Source organism: Panthera leo, chromosome A2 (genome assembly GCF_018350215.1).
Source record: "Panthera leo isolate Ple1 chromosome A2, P.leo_Ple1_pat1.1, whole genome shotgun sequence".
NCBI classification, from domain to species: Eukaryota; Metazoa; Chordata; class Mammalia; order Carnivora; family Felidae; genus Panthera; species Panthera leo.
Genome location: NC_056680.1, coordinates 4,345,369 through 4,364,770, shown reverse-complemented (window position 1 = coordinate 4,364,770; position 19,402 = coordinate 4,345,369). Strand labels below are relative to the sequence as shown.

General features: G+C 52.9%; 1 protein-coding gene and 1 long non-coding RNA gene across 8 annotated transcripts in view; one reads left to right on the top strand and one right to left on the bottom strand.

The window, feature by feature from the left end:
* Positions 1-1,016: 1,016 nt before the first annotated feature.
* LOC122213824 lies at positions 1,017-2,586 on the bottom strand. Its single transcript, XR_006199643.1, has 3 exons — positions 2,441-2,586; positions 1,654-2,050; positions 1,017-1,513 (listed from the first exon to the last, which is right to left on the bottom strand). It is a non-coding gene; the product is annotated as an uncharacterized LOC122213824 (long non-coding RNA).
* RANBP3 (RAN binding protein 3) overlaps positions 2,017-19,402 on the top strand; it is a 55,117-nt gene continuing 37,731 nt past the window's right edge. For 5 of the 7 annotated variants that reach the window (XM_042928142.1, XM_042928141.1, XM_042928138.1 and 2 more), the window contains exon 1: positions 2,017-2,095. In XM_042928142.1, the coding sequence (XP_042784076.1) occupies positions 2,071-2,095 (25 nt within the window). In that variant the 5' untranslated portion in view covers positions 2,017-2,070. Of the gene's footprint in view, positions 2,096-2,811; positions 2,900-19,402 lie in introns of those variants that run through there. The other 2 variants (XM_042928139.1, XM_042928136.1) reach the window with 1 other exon arrangement.

Sequence of the window (19,402 nt, the reverse complement as noted above, 5' to 3'; positions counted from 1 at the left end):
AATGGTGTCTACCCAGAATTTAAAACCCTTGTTTTGTCTTCATGTTTACTTTTAGTTATTTCCTATTCGTGGCTTGGTGGTTTTCTATTTTGGGTGGTGATATACTCTATTTAATGTAAATTTAAACCAATAAAAAGGCAAGCAAGGTATTAAGTTCATAAAGGGTCACAGAGTCCAGACGTACGGCAAAGGCCAAGAAGACCTTTGAGCAAGGGCTCTAAAATATATAAAATGAAATATAATGAAATCCACAAACTAGAAATGAGAAAACCTAAGCCTACACGATCCTGGCGACCAGACAGACCTGATGACCACCAGGGTCCTTTCCAGCATTGGTATTCTAGCCATTCCTAGAGCATTTCTAACCCAGGGTCTGTGGCCTGTGCTTGTAGCCTGGCAGCAAAATCTAGGGTAGCAGAATCGAGGCATCTATTAAATAAAGTTGGGGAAATTCTTAACGGTATTAACCCTATGTCACCCCCAACAATGAATAAAAGTTCCTAAACGGGGCACCTGGGTGGCTCAGTCAGTTGAGTGTCTGACTTTTCGCCTCAGGTCATGATCTCACAGTTCGTGGGTTTGAGCCTTGAGCCCCAAGTTGCACTCTGTGCCATCAGTGTGGACCCTGCTTGGGATTCCCTCTCTCCCTCTCTCTCTGCCCCTACCCCGCTGGCACGTGTGCACACACTCTCAAAATAAATAAATAAAGATAAAAAGTAAATAAAAGTTCCTACACAAGGTCTAACATGCATCGGAAGCCCCAGGGTATCTTGTGAAAATGTGGATCGTGATTCAGGTCTGGTTTGGGGCCTGGGATTCTGTCTAAGAAGCTTCCGGGTGATGTTGATGTTGCCGATTTGGGGACCACACTGAAAACAATTAACGAGCTCTGGAAACAAATAGAGGGTGTTTCTGAGCATCTCTTCCTGGCTCTGCCGCTACTCACGGTCGCGTTAGTTTGAAATCAGCCACGGTTGGAGTATTTGCACCAAGAAAATCCGCACTACAAACCAGGGTTCGTTTCATTTTATGTTTTATTAGTTGTCTTCTAGCCTTAAGAAAGTGATAGGAAAATATAAGTACAATTTACAATAAACTATAAACACACAGGGGCGCCTGGGTGGCTCAGTGGGTTGAGCGTCCGATTCTGGATCTCGGCTCAGGTCTCCATCTCACGGTCCTTGAGTTCGAGCCCTGTGTTGGGCTCCGCGCTGGGTGTGAAAAAAAACCTCTACACACGCAGGCACACATATAAATACGCATGCAACACACCCCATACTGACATACGCATTCTGCCCCAGAGAAGCTGTTGTTAAACATTTGCCACCCCCCAGGGTCGGTCGTACAGATACGTACAGGGCAGCCACGCGGACAAGCGGTTGGCAAACTTCTCCTGGAAAGACCCAAAAGCTCAATATTTTACGTTTCGTTGGCCAGTCTGTGTTAAAGGGAGTCAGCACTGCCGCTGCAGCTTGAAAGCAGCCGCAGACGTTGTGCAGAGGAACAAGTGGGGCTATTTTCAAATCAAATGTTACTTGTGAGCACTGAAACTGAAGCTCCATACAACTTTCCCGCGTCAGGAAATGGTATTCTTCTCATTCCCCCCGCCCCCCACCCCAGCAACTGCAACCGCTAAAACCATTCTTAACTCACCCACCGGATGCGGCCACAACTAATGGAAGCGGAGTGGCGCTGGGACTCAAACCAGGTTACGCACGCACGGAGACACGAAGGGATCGGCAGGTGCAAAGGCCCTGAGGCTGGAAGGGGCGTGGCAGGCCCCGAGGCCTCAGAGACCCACGTGGCCACACGTCGATGAGCGAGGCGCGCGGGGCGCTTCGTAAGCCTTAAGAGGAGACTTGGGATTTATTCCGAATTCGGCAGAAAGCCCTTTGGGAGCGTTGAGGGAAGACGGGCCCTTGATCGAATCCGCGTCTTGGAAAGAGTCGCCTGCGTGCTGCTGCGCGCGAACAGAGCCCGGAGCTCCCCGGGGGCGGAGGGCGGAGGCGGCGCGGCGACCCCGGGAGAGACGAGGCCGCGGTGGCCTCGCCTGGGGAAGCAGAGCCGGGGATGTGTTCGGAGAGACGCCGCGGGGGTGAGTCGAGAAGCGGCCCCCGCGCCCGCGGGGCTGTTCAGCGCGGCTCGCAGGCGGAGAAACGCGACGTCCCGCTCGGCGCGCTCCCGGACCGCGATGTCTGGCCGTCCGGCCCCCCGCCCGGAGCCCGCGTGCTTCGCGCTGCGCCCCCCAGTCCACACCCCTCCCTCCTCCCCCCCCCAACTGCCCCCTCCTCTGACCACCCCCCCCCCCCCACCGCCCCATGTGGCCCGAGGAAAACGTTGGTCCAAAGTACTGGACACTCAAAAGGCGAAATCGATGCCGCAGGGGACGGGGCGCCCCGCAGTCCCCCCGCCCCCGCCAAACACACACGCAGAGATTCACCTCTAGGGACTCCCCGGTCGCGGTTCCCTAGGCGGCTCACGCTCCCACCGCGAGAAACCCCCGGAAAACCAGCAGGAAGTCGGGGCGTCGAAACCGGGCTCCCTGCGCACCCGTCTCACAGAACGTTCGTCGCCGCGTCGCTGGCGACGCGCGCGAGGCTCGCGCCGCACGCGCCCCGCCCTGCCCACGCCCCCTTGGTCGGCGGGAAAAGGAGGCGGGGGGGGGGGGTGCAGTTAGTGCGCAGGCGCGTGCTCGGAGCGTGGCTGGGCTCGGACCGCCAGCCGGAGCACGACTCCGCGCCGGGCTCAGCGCGCAGGCGCGGGCTGGCGGCCTCGCTCAGAGTCAGCTTGAGAAGTGCGCACGCGCGCAAGTTTCTGGCAGAAAGCAGGCGAGCCCGGGCCGGCGCGGGGCCTTGTGGGAGGGCTTAAGGAAGTAAAATGGCGGACCTGGCGAACGAAGGTAGGGGAGGCGCCGTCGGGGGCCAGCTGGCGGCCAGGGAACGGGCGGCGGGAGGCCCAGGGGCCACAAGCCCGAGGGGTGAGCACCCCGGAGTGTGGGGGACCTGTGTGCTCCGGGATAGCGGCCCAGCGGGCCCCACAGCCGCCCCCCATTGCGTCCCCTCAGGCTGGGCTCACCGGCCCGGCCCATCACTCCCGGCAGACTCGGCCCTGCCACCGTCCGGCCAGAGGCCGCGGGAGGCCGCGGGAGGCACGGCCCTGAGGCCCTTCTGCCTCCCGAGCCAGGTCGGGGCCTGGAGGGGGCGGGAGGCGCGGCCCTAGCGCCTTGGCCTCAGATGTAAATAGACCTCCGGGCCTGGTGGCCGTCCAGCGCGCCACGCTCCCTCCCGCACCCCCTCGTTCTCGGGGACCGGGCTTGCCCCTTTCCCTGGCCTGGCGCCGAGCAGGCCCACCCCCGAATCCTGTGGGGTTCTTGTCCTACGCGGGCCTGCCCCACGCCGAGGATGGAGGGCACCCGGTCTGTTCCCCCACCCCCCACCCTGGACTCGGTCCCCCAATTCCCGCCAGTTCCCCCACATCCTTAGTGGCGACCTGAGAGTCACGCCTCGTCTCCCTGCATTTGGGCCTGGCCGCAGGACATGGACCGCTGAAAGCCCTGGCTGCTTTTTGGCCCTTTTTTGCTGCACTGCCAGAGAGAGAGAGGGAGAGAGAGAGTGAATTCCCTCCTCTCTGGAGCGCTGACATCCCACCCGAGCGTTTTTAACAAGGTTACCGTTCCAAATCCCCCGGAGAAGGCACTCCATAAGCTGATGTCGGCCTAAATCAAGAGTGGTGTTGATATTCGCGGTGGCTTCAGGACTTCCGAGACCTGTTTTTAGCTCCCTCCGTTCCTCTAGGTGCACAGCTGTAGTTCAGGCGACCTATCTAGCTGCCTGATCCTGATTCCCCCCGCACCGTGCTCCCTGCTGCTGGAGGGTGTCCTGAGGTTTCCATAGTGAACCGTAAGAAGGCAGGAAAGAAGTCACTGCCCGCCCTGGCGGAGCATTGGGGATGATTCCAACGCCCCGTTCAAAGTCTTGAACCCTGTTGTAATACTCGTCACAAAAGATCCACGAAGTAGGGACCGTTAGGCGGTTAAGCTGCTTGTCCAGGGCAGGTCACGCTGCTCGTGAGGAGCGGAGATGTGAATCAGGTGGTCTGGCTTCAGCGCCCATGCCCCCCGATACAGACACCCACACCCCCTGCCGTTTTGTGCTGTGTCTCTTTTGTGAGACACAGGAGCCACGGAGGCTTGACGCATTCCGGTTCCCGAGATCTGGTTAAAGGCAGAAGAGGGTGTGGATAAATGGGAGTCAATACGACGTAGTTTATGCATTTACCTATATGGCCCGTTCGGTTTCTTGGGCTTGTTCCTCTGAAAAATAATACCGTTAGCTATTTAGCTGGCAAGATGGGCTCCTTGAGGAATAACAGAGAATTGCAATTTAAGACAAGCAAGCGATGGCAGAACCATAGGCCAGCCTCCCAACAAAGGACAGGAACATTATTTCAGGAAGTAGGGGACAGTTGGGAGAAGTTGTTTCGAATCGCAAGTCTGTTGGAAGAAGAGCAGGATGATGACAGTTTCTCATTGGCTGAGTTGCAGGGGCAGCGGATTTCTTACAGAAGATCCAAGGCATGTAGTTGATCATTGTTTCCTGTGGATGTTTCTTCTGTTGGAGGCTGCAGTTGACAAGTCGCCCTTTCATGTCTGTTCTCCTCTGGCCTCCTTTTCTAGCCCGCAGGTCCACTTTAGTGAGGTTTTTCCTGTTGTTACTTATCACAAACTCAAGACTCACATATCCACCGTCGTAGTCGACATCTGCGTTTAAATGTCCAAAGGGCGCATTGAACAAAATCCCTGTCTTTCCCCCCCGACACCTGCCCATCCCACGGTCTTCCTCCCATGTGCAGTAAGTGGCAAGTCCATTCTTGGAATTGCTTAGGCCAAAAACCTTGAAGTCACCCGTGACTCCTCTCTTTGTCTCACATGCCACAGCAAATCCTGTCACTTGTACCTTGATGTGTTTCCAGAAGGTGCCCGCTTCTCCCCACCAACGCTGGTTTCCACCCTTACCCATCTGACAACTCAACCCAGCAGCCAGAGTGGCCCCCTGATACCTCCCTGTCCTCCTGTCCCCCCACACTCTCCCTGACTTGTTCTGCGTGGACCACTCTGGCTTCCTCGCTGTCCCTTGAAGGGACCATACGCTCCCTCCGTGATGCCATTGCTTCCCCTGCCTGAAGCAGTCTTCCCCAGATATCCCTGTGGCTCACTCCTTCGTGCTTTTATTCAGACGTTCCTTTATCATGGGGAACTTCTCCGCCTACCTGTTTGCAATTGGATCCACGTTCCCTATTCCCTTTATCCTGTTTCATTCCACTCCACAGACTCCCCATCATCTGAAATGCTGAACTTACTTGTGTGTCTGCCTACTCCTCCTCTAGAATATAGGCTCCACGAGGACAAGGATTTCTTTCTGTCACGATCACTGATGGATTCCCTACATCTAGAACAGTGCCTGGCGCAACATAGGTATCCAAGAAATGTTTGTTGAATGAATCCATCAGTGAGGACCCTTATTGTGAGGTACACCGTTGAGCATAAAGGGGAAAGCATGGGTTCCTGTTTTCCAGGGATGCCATTTCCAGCATATGTGCTGACATATGAGCTACTGATTGCATAATTGGACAGTAAGTATAAAATAGAGGAATGGAATGTTTTGCACCTAAAGTTTTTGCCTAATAAATGCCACACACACTTGGTACTTTGCGTCTGACACCAGTTCTGGCATAGTTGTCCCCAGGATATCAAATCTTAGTGGCTTTTTGGCTTGTACAGCCTGCTAGAATGCTTAATTTATGATCTGCTGTGTAAAGCAGGGCTTTCTCGCCTATGCATTTCGAAGCTTTAGGGACTGCCTAAAGGATGCGTGCTTTTCCTCTTGCTGGTTTAATCTCCAGTCAGATGCTGTCTTAGCTTCCGTCTTTTCAAACTGGTATTCGAAGCTGGTCCTTCTTCACACCCTACCCTTCTGTCTCTCTTCCCTGGGCCACTGCCACCTCTGTGTGAGTCCGAGGCCGTGACTGTGCACCTGAACTGGGCGACACAGTCACGGGGGGAGCTTTCTTAAAACAACAAAGGCTCAATCCCCACGCCCCACCCACTCCGATTCTGCGACATGTGGGGTGGGCCCTGAGCTTTTGTACAGTGAGAAAGCAACATGGGTGATTCAGATGGGCAGCCAGGGCTGAGGACCACTGGCTCGAGCAGGACAGGTTAGGTGTGCTGTGCTAGTGCACAAAGAAACGTTTCCAATTGTGTATCTAATACGGCATCTTGTTGGCCTTCGTTGCCATGGTGATCTCTTCAGGGATGGTGACAGCAACTCCCACAGCCCTTTCTTAGTACTCCAGTAGTCTGTGACTTTTAAAGTCCAGTTGGAATGCTTTTCTAGGAGAGAGGGGGAGAATGTGTGTGTGTGTGTGTGTGTGTTTGTGTTTGTGTTTATCCTTGTATCCAGGGATGTTCTGTTCTCCTTGGCATTTTGCTGTTGCTATATCCTGAGCTCATTAATCGTCCTGTCCCCGGAGTTATTCTGCATCATAGATGGATGTCAAGATTTGAACGCAGAATTTTGTCTCTGGTAAAGGTAAAGAACGGGCAGGGGTAAGTAAAGTGTATTTGAGCTATAGGATATCTCGCATTCCACATCCCGGTGTTAAAAGATACCAGATACGTAAGAATCCTCGCTGGCCTGCGGACACGGGTGGTGGAAACCTGGGAGACGGTATGAAGCAGTGTTGTTAACTTTGGTCCTGTTGACATTTTGAGCCCAATGGTTCTGATGTGAGGGCTATACTATGCACTGTAGGACGTTTAGCAGCACAGCACTGTCCTCGATTCTCCCCACTAGATGCCGGTAGCACACGCCCTCCCCTGCACGCCTGTCCAGGGCTCATGACGACCAAAAGTGTTCTCAGACACGGCAGAACGTCCCAGGGCAGGGGGTGAGAAGAATCACCCTCAGTTGAAACCCACCGGTATAAAGTAATGGCAGGGCACAGGCTTCGCCTTACGGAGAATTGGGTTTCTGTTTTGACTCTGCCGTGCACTCACTGAGTGACTTTGAGCAAGTATCTTAACCCCGTTGAGCCTCCGTTTTCTCACCAGTACAGTGAGAATCATGATACTCGTGTCTATTTCATGGTTGCTCTGAGCCCTGGATGAATTAATGCATATAAATTATTTAATGCCTATCTCCACACACAGTAATAAAGTCAGTAGAAGGTAGCTATTTTTGGTTTGGCTTAAATTCTCAGCAGAAAGAGAGCAAGAAGTGAGTGTAAATACTGCGAGTGAATCCAGCCCACTGAGTGAGATGGCCCCCGGGGTGAGCTGTGAGGGGAGGCCAGCTGGAGCTGGGCTGTCAGCCCTCCTGGGTTCGGCCTTGCCTTCCGTCCGATCGTGCGGCCCAGGTTTCTCAGCCTCGGTAGACACTTGTGAGCAGGTGATTCTTTGTTGTGGTGCTGCGCCTTGTAGGATGTTGGTCAGCTTCTCTGATCTCCTCTCTCCCTCTCCTCCCTCCGCCAGACACGACAACCAGGAGTGTCTGCAGACATTGCCCAGTGTTCCCTGGAGAGGCAGAGTTGCCCTCAGTTGAGGAGCTCAGATCTAGCCTGACCAAATGTCACTCTAGAGATTTTCAAGGGCGGTTTGGCTTTTCTCAGTTTTCACCTTACTTGTTGACATAAAGCCTGACCCTTGAGAGAATGAGATGCCAGTGAATTTTTATGGTGGATCCAGAACTCCACAAGTGGTTAGAATTCTCAATTTGCTCAGTTCTCGCCGTCCCCTTCCCCTGCCCTAAACTTAACTTTTAGGATAAGTGAAGTGGTATGCGCCCTCAGAGGCTGTGGAATCTTTATAGACTTTGAAGACAATTTAAGTTTGGGCTCCGTTGTATAGACAGAAAAGGTCGTAGTTCTGCAGAACTTTTGAACTCTGCGTGAACCGTGCATGGGATTGCCCAAGCAGTCCCCTTACCCTCGCAGGGTCGTTGGGCATCAGAGATAGTCAGGGCCTGGTGTGTGTTTATACTGTGGAGGAATTGGGGCGAGTGGAGGCAGTAGGAATGAAGTGAGTCTAGAGCAGACAAGTTCAGAACGGCATTTGGAAGAGTGACGTGTGGCAGTGGCAAAGGGGGCATTTCAGGCGCCAGTTGAATTCCCGCCTTGTTAGTGAGTTCGCGCACAGGGAACAGGCCAGGGTGGAGTGGGAGATGAGGACCACTTGGGGAGCGATGGGATGCATTTGGGGGATCTGAGATGGGCCTTTGTCTGGTTGGGAGAACCCTGAGAAGGCAGGCAGCAGAGGTGGCCGTGGTAGCTCTCCATGGTACTTGGAAGCCGTCCGGAGGCAGGTGGGTTTGCATCATTATCTGTTCAGGATCTAGTGGTGCTGGTGAAGGTGGCCGCAAGCAGCAGGAGTTCTTTTGTGTGGAGGGGATTTGTTTTTGCCACCTATGCACCTTACCCTTCCAGGGACCCGTGGAGCCGTGTTCGGTATGACTTTGCACTACTTGGTAGGGCAGCAAATAGCATAGGGCCTTAGAAAAGCCCGCCGCATGTCCACACTTTGCTTTATCCTTGGCAGTTTCGGCATTCGGGGTGCTATTGCCTAGTACATGCCCTGAATCTTAATCCTGAGGGCACTTCACACTTGTTTAAGGAACCTGTTGAGGACAATAAAAACTGACGCCCGGGCCGCCCCATCAGCGATGGTTGCAGGAGGTCCTGGGTGTCTGTAGTTTTACAAAGCTCCACGGATGTTTTATGATACGAAGCCAGACTCAAAAACCACAGGCAGAAGTGGCAAACTTGCTTCAGGGGCAAGCAGACATGTTTAATTTGGCCCATATAAAGGTTTTTGTTTGTTTGTTTGTTTTTAATTAGGGACCAGCACTTAAGAATTCAGAGATTTCAGGGGGGAAAATGATCCAGGTTTCTGGTTTCTCTTGTAAAGCAGGAACCAGCCTCTTCCAGTGGTCCTGCACAGTAGTGAGTGGCCAGGACTGAGGAGCAGCTGCCGCCCTTAAGATAGATTGTGTGCCCTCGGGGACACCGCAGTCCCCACCGAGTAGCCTGGGACTGGCCCACTTCCTCCTTTTCCGGTGCCTGCCTGACCTTGGTTGGCGTTTGGGTTTCAGCCCTAGTGTACCACGTCCCAGACGCAGCGGTCTCTGCACGTTAGCATGGAACCTCAGCATAAAGCCTTTGGCGGGTCTGTGATGAATTCAGGATTCACTGTCCTCAGAATGCTGGGACTCGGAGAACAGCATATGGCAGCAATTCTCCAAGATGGTCCAGAGGCCTCTTGGAGTCCCTAAGACCTTTTCAAGGGGACTGCAAGTTCAGAACGATTTTCATCACAATACAGGGACGTTGTTTGCCCTTTCCATTCCCATTCTCTTGTGAACGGACAGTGGCGGTTTATCCAAAGGTTACAATGGCGTTACAGCAACAGATGGACTGTAGAAGCAGGTAGGAGGCTGGCTGTCTTCTCTTAAGCCAGACGTTAAAGAGATTTGTCAAAATGGAAAATAATGCCGCTTTTCTCACTAATTTTCTTTTATTTTAAAACTTATTTTTCATAAAAAATATATTGTTTAGCTAAACCTTTGCTGACTTACTACCTTAAATAAGTTAACGTTTCGGTATTGGTTTTAATTTCTAACGTGGTAAGTGTCAACAGCTGTAGCCCACATTTGCAAAAGCTCTTGGAGATCTTCAATAATTTACAAGCCTGGAAAGCGGTCTCGAGACCAAGAAGCTTGAGCACTGCTAGCATGTGATCGTGGAGCCATGTAGTGAGATCGGCATGGGTTTCTCCCTCGTCTCTCCAGCCTGGGGCAATTTTAACCCAGGACTGCCTGGCAGGCTCTGGTTGACTCCTTGTGGCACAATTGGTTTGTGTCTTACCTCTGCCACTCAGTTGCCCAGAATCTTGGGCAGCATATTTGACCTCTGTTCCTGCATCTGTAGAATGGGGATGATGCTCATCAAGCCTGAGGGTCATTGTTGAGGGAGAACGTGTGTCGGGTAATTGACCCACTGGCATGTGGAGATGTGCTGTCAGTTACTACCGGATGTTACTCTTCTGGTGGATGTCCAAGTAGAGCGAAAGCTGCCTTTGGATTATAGCCGTGTTTCTCCACTTCAGCATAATTGACATTGGGACTGGTGGGGACTGTCCTATGCATCGCAAGATGTTTAGCAGTATCTGTGGCCTTTATATGGTGCCAGTGGCACCCCCTGCCCCCGGTCACGACAAGGAAAAATGTCTCCATACATTGCCAGATGTCCCCTTGGGCAGAATCGCCTGAGTTTTAAGAAACCCTGGGTTAGGGGAGTCCATTGAGTCCCAAGAAACTACATTACCCAATCATCTGACCTACTGAGGTCCTAGGATGCTGCACACGTTTAAATACAGAGCGTGGGGAGGGAGAGGAGAGGTGACTCACAAAAGCTAGGGACCACCCCAGTTCGTCCCGTCTGACCCACTGGGAACTTACTTTGGTATATAATGTGAGTTAGGATCTAATGCAGTATTTTCAAAATAATTAATGCAAAGTTTTTCAACCTCAACACAGTTAGCATTTGGGGTTGGGTTATTCTTTATGGTTTGGGGATCCTCCGGTGCGCTGTAGGATACTGATCAGCGTCCCTGGTCTCCACCCACTAGGTGCCATTAGCAGCTCCCCCGCACTGTGATAACCAGAAGTATCTCCAGCCATCGCCTGCTGTCCCCAAGGGGCCCGTCACCCGTGGGTGAGAAGCACTGGGTTATGAAATGAAATAAAACTATGCAGGAATAGATTGTTTACCAACTGGAATTTAGGGCTCACCCTCCCAACCTTTTTCCATTGTGGCCTTTTGGCAGATGAGTGGGATCATGTACTTCATATCCCTGTTAAGGAGGAACCATGACCTTTATTCAGCACTGTCTCAAGTTCAATGTAAGGACCTTCAGAGATGCTCTGGGTTCGGGCCATTCCATTTCACAGGGGCTGGGGCCAAAGGCCGTGTAAGCAGGGAGAGTCAACTGGGACAGTGTGCCTCCTTCCATTCTTTGGCCTGGGAGCCCACGGTCAGTCATTTGTGGTGGGTCAGGAGCACTGACTTCATGGGCACGAGTTCTCCTCCGGAAGACTGGCCCATGTAGGGCACTATGCTTGGCTGTTCCTCTCAAAGAGAACTTGGTATTTGCAGAGATGGGAGTGGTTATTCCATGCACGTGTTTAGAAGGCAGGCCTTGCTCTGTGTAGTAAGTTTAAAATGCCTTTGCTGTAGTTGAACTCCCCCAGGTTTGCCACACAGAATTTCAGGAATTTGCTGACCCAGAAAATGGCTGTGTCACATTTGTAATAGCAGAGTGGGAATGGGGCACATGGTTTTTGCGAATTTGGCTTTCTCAGGTTGTGAGGACACAGATCACCCTTTACTCAGAGGGGAAAGGATGTCTCGTAGTGTTGATGGCGGTAGCCCATGGGGATCTAAGAGTCCAGGGCCTGGATCAGTCATTATCAGCACCATTGGAGGGCCCCCCTGCTTGTGGGGTCTCATTGCCACAGGAGACAGGCTTGTTTTAGCTAACAGCGTCTGCCGCTGAGTGAGCAAGACGTACTTTCACGGCCCCTTTACCATCCTCTGTCTTCCCACAGCTGAGGCACCAGCCAGCTCAGTCTCCACAGTCTGCCAGAGTACCCACTTTGCCCCGTCTCCAAGGCCACAGGACTAGCCCGGGTTGCTATTTGCCCCACCAGTTGTCACCTAGATGATTCCTGAAGGCTCCTCACTGGTCCCCTCTTTTGTGCTTGCCTCCATGAGACCTGTCCTCCTCACCACCCCCAGGGAGATGTTCCCCAGCATTTTATTACCCAACCTTTCTCACACACAAAATAGGAAGAATTGTGTGAGGACCACTGCCAGCGAGATCCTTTAAAAATACAAACCAGGTCGGGGCGCCTGGGTGGATCAGTAAGTTAAGCATCTGACTCTTGATTTTCGCCCAGGTCATGGTCTCAGGATTCATGAGATCGAGCCCCGTGTCGGGCTCTGCGCTGACAGCCTGGAGCCTGCTTGGGATTCTCTCTCTCCCTCTCTCTGCTCCTCCCTCCTTCTGTCTCAGAATAAATAAATGAACTTAAAAAAATAAATACAGGGGCTCCTGGGTGGCTCGGTCGTTAAGTGTCAGACTTCGGCTCAGGTCATGATCTTGCAGTTAGTGAGTTCGAGCCCCATGTCAGGCTCTGTGCTGACACCTCGGAGCCTGGAGCCTGCTTCAGATTCTGTGTCTCCCTCTCTCTCTGTTCCTCCCCCACTCACTCTCTGTCTCTCTCTAAATAAATAAACAAACATTTAAATAAATAAATACAAATATAAACCAGATCAAACTCCCCTCCTTGGTCTCCTCCTCTGGCCTCCCTTTAAACTGGATAAATCCAGACTCCTCACCATGGACCCCAACCCCACCCCAACCCCTATGTTTTTTCTAACTCTCCAGCCACATTAGCCTCTAAATTCTTTCTGTCCTTAGGACTCTCGTACCTGGGATGCCCTCTGCACCTTCACCTGCCTTACTCCTTTAATGTCTGAGGTTCAAATGGCACCTTAGGGAGGCCATACCCAACCATTCCCCCTACAGTACCCTTCTCCCGGTACTCTTTCCCACCACCCTGTCTTATCTTCCTTATAGCACCTCTTGTCTACCGTTCATCCTGTCTCCAGTGCCAGACATGGTGTCTGGCACATGGTATAGAGGCTCAGTAAATCGTGTGGCTGCAAGCAGGGTTTAACTGGTTAGCCTTCCTTCAGGTCAGGGCTTGAGGGATTCTGAACAACTGAGCATTTGAGTTGTCCCGGAATCTGGGCAGCTTTAGACGGGGCCACATTTTGAGGCATTCATCATTGTTGGGGACCTGGGGGTTGGATCCAGTCCTTGAATCCATGACCCATGCTTTAAGGTGGCATCAATGTGCTTGCCCTTTTCTGGGTATAATTATAATAATGATAGTAATGCCGAGGTGGAATCCCCGCTGTGTGCCAGCCACTCCGGAAACACTTTGTGTGCATAATTCCATTTAACCCTCCCTGGGACTGCCTGGGGGACAGCACCATCCCTGTTAGACGGCCAGGGAACAGGGAAGGTAAGTTGCGGTGCCCAGGATCCCAGCCACAAGTGGTTGAGGCCAGTTTGAATGCACACAAAAATCAGAGCCCGCATTTCATCAGTTTTGGTCTGCTGCCTCAGCAGAAGTTCTGTAGTCCTTAGGTTTCCTTCCTGTGGGGGTGGTTTCCGTGGTCTTTCCTGGAACTTTCCCCCAGCCTTCGGCCACTTTTATTTCACCTCAGCTCTGCCTGTGTCGCGCCACCTAGCGGCAGAGTTAGAAACGTGTGGCAAAACTGGCTCCCTGAATTGCGTTCTTTTGGTGAAGCTGCTGACTTTGTATGATTTATTTAATAAGTCTATGGGGTTTCTCTTGGATTCAAGGCGCAGGGGTGCCCAAAGCACAGGTTCTGTCACAGCCACTTACAGTCTGGGCGACTGGGGCGGAGAGGGAGGGACAGAAGGGCTCGACTGCAGGGCCGATTTGTGTAGAAGGCGGCAGAGTGAGGCTTGGCCCCTGGGCTTGGCCTCAGGACCCGAGGCATCCAGCTTGGAAGTCAGGCTCGGGGTTCTGGTCCCAGCTCTGCCACTTACCAGCTTTGTGACTTCGAGCAAAGCACTATCTGTCTGAGGCGTCTCAGTCTTATCTCATGATTTGCAGGTCAGAGATGATAAACAGTGTGGACATCACAGGAATGTGATGACATGAAATGAAATGAGACTGGGTGTGTGAAGCACCTGCTGCTGGGTCTAGTGAAGGCCGTTCAGCAAACGTGGGTTGCGTGTTGCTCACACTGTTGTTTGAAGTATGGGGACACACCAGTGTCCCCAGCATAGATTACAGCCTTGGAAAGTGGCTTGGATTTCAGTAGGTAAAGATAATGGCAGGACGAAGAGAGCATTCCAGAAAGAAGTGCGTAAAATAAAAGATAGCATCATCTCCGAAACTATGCCCTGTATGATCTCCCTGAAGCCAGCTGGGAGTTGCTTGGGGAAGAACATATTCTAGTACTGAAAAAGGAATTAAGGGGCCCCCCACCCTCTCCTAGTTGGACTGGGTGGCCACTGAGCATTTGGGACACCAAGATCAAGAGAGGCATCACCTAGCAACAGCATGTTTGAGATTATCTATTCTTCACCAGAGAATTAGTTTGCGAATAGAGTTGACACATCAGTGACAAATTCACCTTTATGTTGCTGCGCTGAACTGTTTATAATAATTCCTGAGCAAAGAAATAACTTGAAGGGTTGAGATAGAAAGTGTTGTAGGATTAAAGCAGTTGTCACGTCTTAACAGACTGTTATTTGTGTTGCCAAGATGCTTTCCATATTTTTTGCACAGATAAGAAGATTAAGACACATCAGCCCAGGATTAAAGCTCATTTTACACAAGTACCTTGCTGACATTTTGGTCAAGAATTCCAAGTGGCTTTCCAGATGGGGGCCGTTTCCTGGCAGGTGTTTGAGTCATCATTTAGGAGGGGAATAAACAGAACAGGCAAAGATATTCCAGATTCCCTTCTCTGTGTTTTCCTGGGCCTACATATTTTCTTCTGTTTAGTTTAACAGGCAGTCCTGAGAGACAAAGGTTGGAGGCAGCCACTGGGGGTGTCAAAGCTTGTTGGGAGGGCGGGCCTGCCGGTAGTGTCTGTGTACTTTACTTCCTGCACAGCGTAGAGAGAATGGGTTTTCAGCTTAGATTCTGAATATGTTCTGCAGGGCATTGTGTGGTTGACACTGGGAAGATGAAGTCAGTGTACCTTGTCTCACTGTAGGACGTCCACACCTGGGACTGTGCCTTCATTCTGTCCTTGGCCATCCTAGGGATCTGCTGTTTAATAACAGCACCCTTGTCTGAGGCAGATGGTCACCCCAGAACTCATCACACACCGTCTGGTTTCCTTTGTGCTTTTCTGGAATGTTAACTGACAGCTGCTTTCTTCCTGATGTTATTGCTTCTCAGAAGAAAAGAGTGTCCACATCTTAAGCTCTAAGGCCCAGCCAAGCGGAAAATATGGAAGGATGCAAAACCGAAGTAGTAACTTCCCCCTTTGGCCCTGGTACCTGGCTGGCAGCGTAGCTCAGATGCAGTTGGAGACCTGGCGGCACCTTGGGTCACTCAAGCCTCTGAGTCTCCATTTTCTCTTCTGTAAAATAAAGCCCTTTGTGTGGCCTCCCTCCAGAAGTGGTTGCAAAGATTCAGGGAGGTGAGGCATATCAAGCATGGAGTGCCTGCCCAGCCCATAAATATGCCCCCTCTGACTGCTCACCCACGTATGAAACCATCCCAGGGTTTTGGGAAACCCCAACTAGGAATGTCCTTGCTGTGAATCACATGACACAGGCTGGCAGAAGTCTAAAGATGGGATCCCAATCCCAGGACCTCCGTTACCCACAGGTGGAGAAGCATTCTCTTCTGTCACGGAGCCGCCTCTGGGGTCCAGGCCAGCTCCGTGCTGTCCTTCCCACGCTTGCAGCCGGTGGCAGGGACTCCACCTCCTTTCCTCACATCTGGGCAGTTGCCGTCACCTGCTTGCCCCCCAAAGGGTTCTTCTTCCTTCTTACACTGGCTTCCATGCAAAACATTCTTGCTGCACCCCTTTCCTTCTTGCATTCTTGCTGCCGCTGAGATAGGTACATATGTCATTTTCTCTTTAGGGTTTTGCCACCAGTCAGCTTCTGGACAGAAAAGACAAAGTAAAACCCTGAGTCCTGGTCCCTGGCCTACTTACAGGGGTGGTACCAGGAAGCCCAGTGTTTTAATTCTCTCAAGTATGGGACTTGTTTAAAACTCTCTCCTTTTGAGCCTCTTTACCACTGTTTGAGGAGGTATTCTATGGGCCCTCTCCCTGACACAGATATCATACACCAAATTATGGACGTGACTTTTGGGTAAGGCTTTTAGGACTTCCTTCACCTGCACCCAAGGCATCTGAGGACTTTCTCTATGAGCCAGGGCCCCAGCTCAGTTCTGCCCTAGGAGAAGGGCCTGCCTTCTTGGAGGTAACCCCCCCCCCCCAAACCTTTTACCCAGAGAGTTGTGCTCCCTGTAGGGAGAGTGGTCTGTGGTCCCTCGGGTCAGGAGGGAGCCTGCATTTCAGGGACCCCCGCCTTCTTTCTTTGGAGCCATCTTTAACTTGTGTCTTCAAGAAAGGAACTGCCTGAATGATTGGTGCTTACCTTCCAGGAGCTTTTACACTAGACCTCGCAGACGTAGATGTGCAAACCTGGGATCCGGTGAAGGCAGGGGGCGCACTGTGCTCCTGTGGCCCTGGGCTGGGGTGGTCTGTTTTCTGTCTGTCCTTGAGGGTCGGGAGTCAGCTGGTGTGTTGCAAGCATTAGTAAATTAGCAGGCACAGAGCAGACACCACCTTGACCTTTGAGTTCTCCCGGTGCTCCTTGCTTTCTGCTGCCCTCCTCATCCCCGTTCCTGGTCACCTGGCTAGATGCTGCTGTCCTTCTGCTTGGATGGCACATCCCTCTAGAAACCTTCCCGGATCCACTCCTTTTCCACACCCTCACCAGGTTGGATGCCCCTGCTCCGCACTCGAGTCACTTTTGTGCTTCTTCTGTGTTGCAACATTCAACTGAAGTCTGACGTCAGCTCTTGGCAGGCAGGGGACACATCTCTCCTTGTCACCACCACACCCTGGAGGCCAGCATGAGGCCTGGCGCCCAGTGGGCACTCGGGTGTGTGGAGTTGCCGAATGAATATTATGATTGAAGCTATGAATGTAGCGAGATGTGCGGCAGGCCGAGTGGTTCCCAGGCTCTGCTGGGTGGCGTAGAGTGTCCTGTCAGTCAGGGCTGTGTCAGCAATGCCCCTGGGAGCAGCACCGGCCTGAAGACGGGTTAGGGGGTGTGTGTGGAGAAGTCCCAGACATCTGGCAGAGGTTTGAAACAAGAACTCTGCAGCCTTTCTGTGACTGGGCTTGCCTGTCCGTGTTGTCACCATGACTGCAAAGACCGGATCCAGGACGGCCCCCGTCCTCAGGGATTACAGCTGGGCAGTCCCATTTTGCATCTGTGCCTCACAGTTGGGTGGAGGGTGGCGCGGGACGCAGGACCAGAGGGAGAGCAGGTCCTGTGGGCCCGATGGCCCGGGGGTTCACTCCTTTCTGCTTCTGGCCAGTGCCCCCGACCCTGCTGTTTGCTGGGGATTGGGAGGTTGGGAGATGTTTCCCGCCCCGGGGCCTGATCAGCATCTGGGATCACGGTTGGGCTCAGGCGAGGTGCCGCCTGGACTGCGTGAGCCGAGCAGGAGCGTGTGGAGGAGGGTTTGGACGTGGCAGCAGCCACCGTGGACTTGGCACGCAGTGTCATTGAGAGCTTCATGGAGGCCAGAGCGCCTCCCACATTCCCAGCCGGTGGAGCCCACTGTAGTGGGAGCCACTCGGGGGCTCCGAATCGCACCCCACTTCACACACCAGTGTTGGCCACGGCCATCCACAGGATACGGTTCTCACGCCTCCCATCGGGGAGGGGATGGGGAAAGGGGTTCCCTGGTCATACAACTTTGGGGAACATTTGGTTCAGCAGGTTTCTTTACTGTTGATTTTCTTAACCCTTGCTGTGCTGATGTGTTGAGCCAATGCCCCAGGAGAGCTCCTTCTTTCCAAACTCCTTCCATCAGAGAGCATTTTACAGGAACAAAACAGAACACCTGGTTGACAGAATCTGGATCGAATTGTTGGCGTTTGATTAACATTTTCATATTTTCGGTCTTCATGGTGGCCCGGGTATGTCTAGAAATCTCTGGTGGTGTTTTTCCCTTTGCTTGTGACAGACCGGCTGGGCTGGGAATTCAAGCAAAAGTCACAGAAGCCTCATTGCTCTGTCCCCTGTTCATTCCCCAAACTTGGGTTTCAGCCGGCTGAGTGAAGTCTGCTTATCCAGTGACATAACCGGAGGCAGTTGGATGGGAGCCAGTTAAGAAAAGTCTGTGGCTGCTGTGGTGAGTGTGGGGCGCTCCTCCTTGGAATGGGGTGCATCCGAGTTGTCCTTTTGTAACGTCAGCACTAATTTGCAGACTTAATGGACGTCGGCCCTCCTGGAGCCCAGTGGCAATGAAATCTGTGTGACTCTGGTGCTTTGTGTTTTTGGTGGAGAACTGACGGAAGTTTGTGGCCACATTTTGGTTAGTGTAGTGGTTGGGTTTGTCACAATCACCAAACCATCCATCAGTGGGGGTCCCAGAGGGCCTTGACCTCACCGGTCACCATCCTAGTGACATTTCATGTTGAGCCTCGTGTTGAGCGTCTACTCGAACCTCGTGTTGAGCGTCTACTACGTGTGTGGCTCTGAAGGCACAGCGGTGAACACAACAGAGCCCCCCCCCCCCGTTCTTCTAGAGCTGCCAACGGGGGGGGGGTAGATGTTGGGGGGGTGCAGCGAACAAATTACCCCCCACAAGCTCCAGGCCACGAATACAAACACACCCATCCCATCCCTTTTCATCAGGTGTTTTACCCTGAGGTTTTCTGCTCCTGACTTCCTGTTCCCCATTGTGCCTGTAGAGCCTTGCACAGCTTAAGGGCTCAATAAATACTGGCGTGATTACATAGCAGCTGGTGTTACACGTGTGAAAAAGTGCAGAGGGGATTCAGTTCAAACATTTATCGGCTGCTGCTTCGTAGTGTGCACCGGCTGATGAGCCGGGGATGCTGTATCCGTGGTCTCTCCGCCTCCCTGACAGGCAGCCGCAGTGTGACCTGTGGTGGGTGTGGGCCGAAAGCATGCCCAGGCGCACGCACAGGGGGCGGGAATGTAGATCAAACTCGGAGCTTCCAAAGGGATACGGTGCCTGTGCCCAAACGAGTGTAGGCCACGGAAGAGAAGCGAATGTGCTCCAAGCAGACGTCCAGAGCGTCACAGACCACAGGCCGGGCAGTGCCCGGGTAGTGGTCAGGTGGGGGCCGCCTGGGCGGGGGGACTCCGCCCCGTCTGGGAGGGCGGTGCTGCTTTAAGTGTGTGTGTCACACCAGGGCTTCTGGCTGCCGTGCGGACACTGGCCTTCAGGGAGTGAGAGCGGAGGTGCGGAAACAGCAACAAGGCTCTTAACTACCATAGTGATGGCCGAGGGGGTGGAGGACCCGGGCCGGGATCTGGTGAGGGAGTATCGGCCGGGGTTCCGGTTCTTCAGGAAGCCGCTTTCACAGCTTGGCCCCCGTGGCCCCTCTGTTGCCTCCCTCCGACCCCAGCTGAGCAGCGTGCCCGGTTGTGGTGCAGAGTTGTTCTTCTCACACGGGACCTCTGCCTGCTCGTGCCTTGACCTGCCCTGTGGCTTTGTCCTGTCCC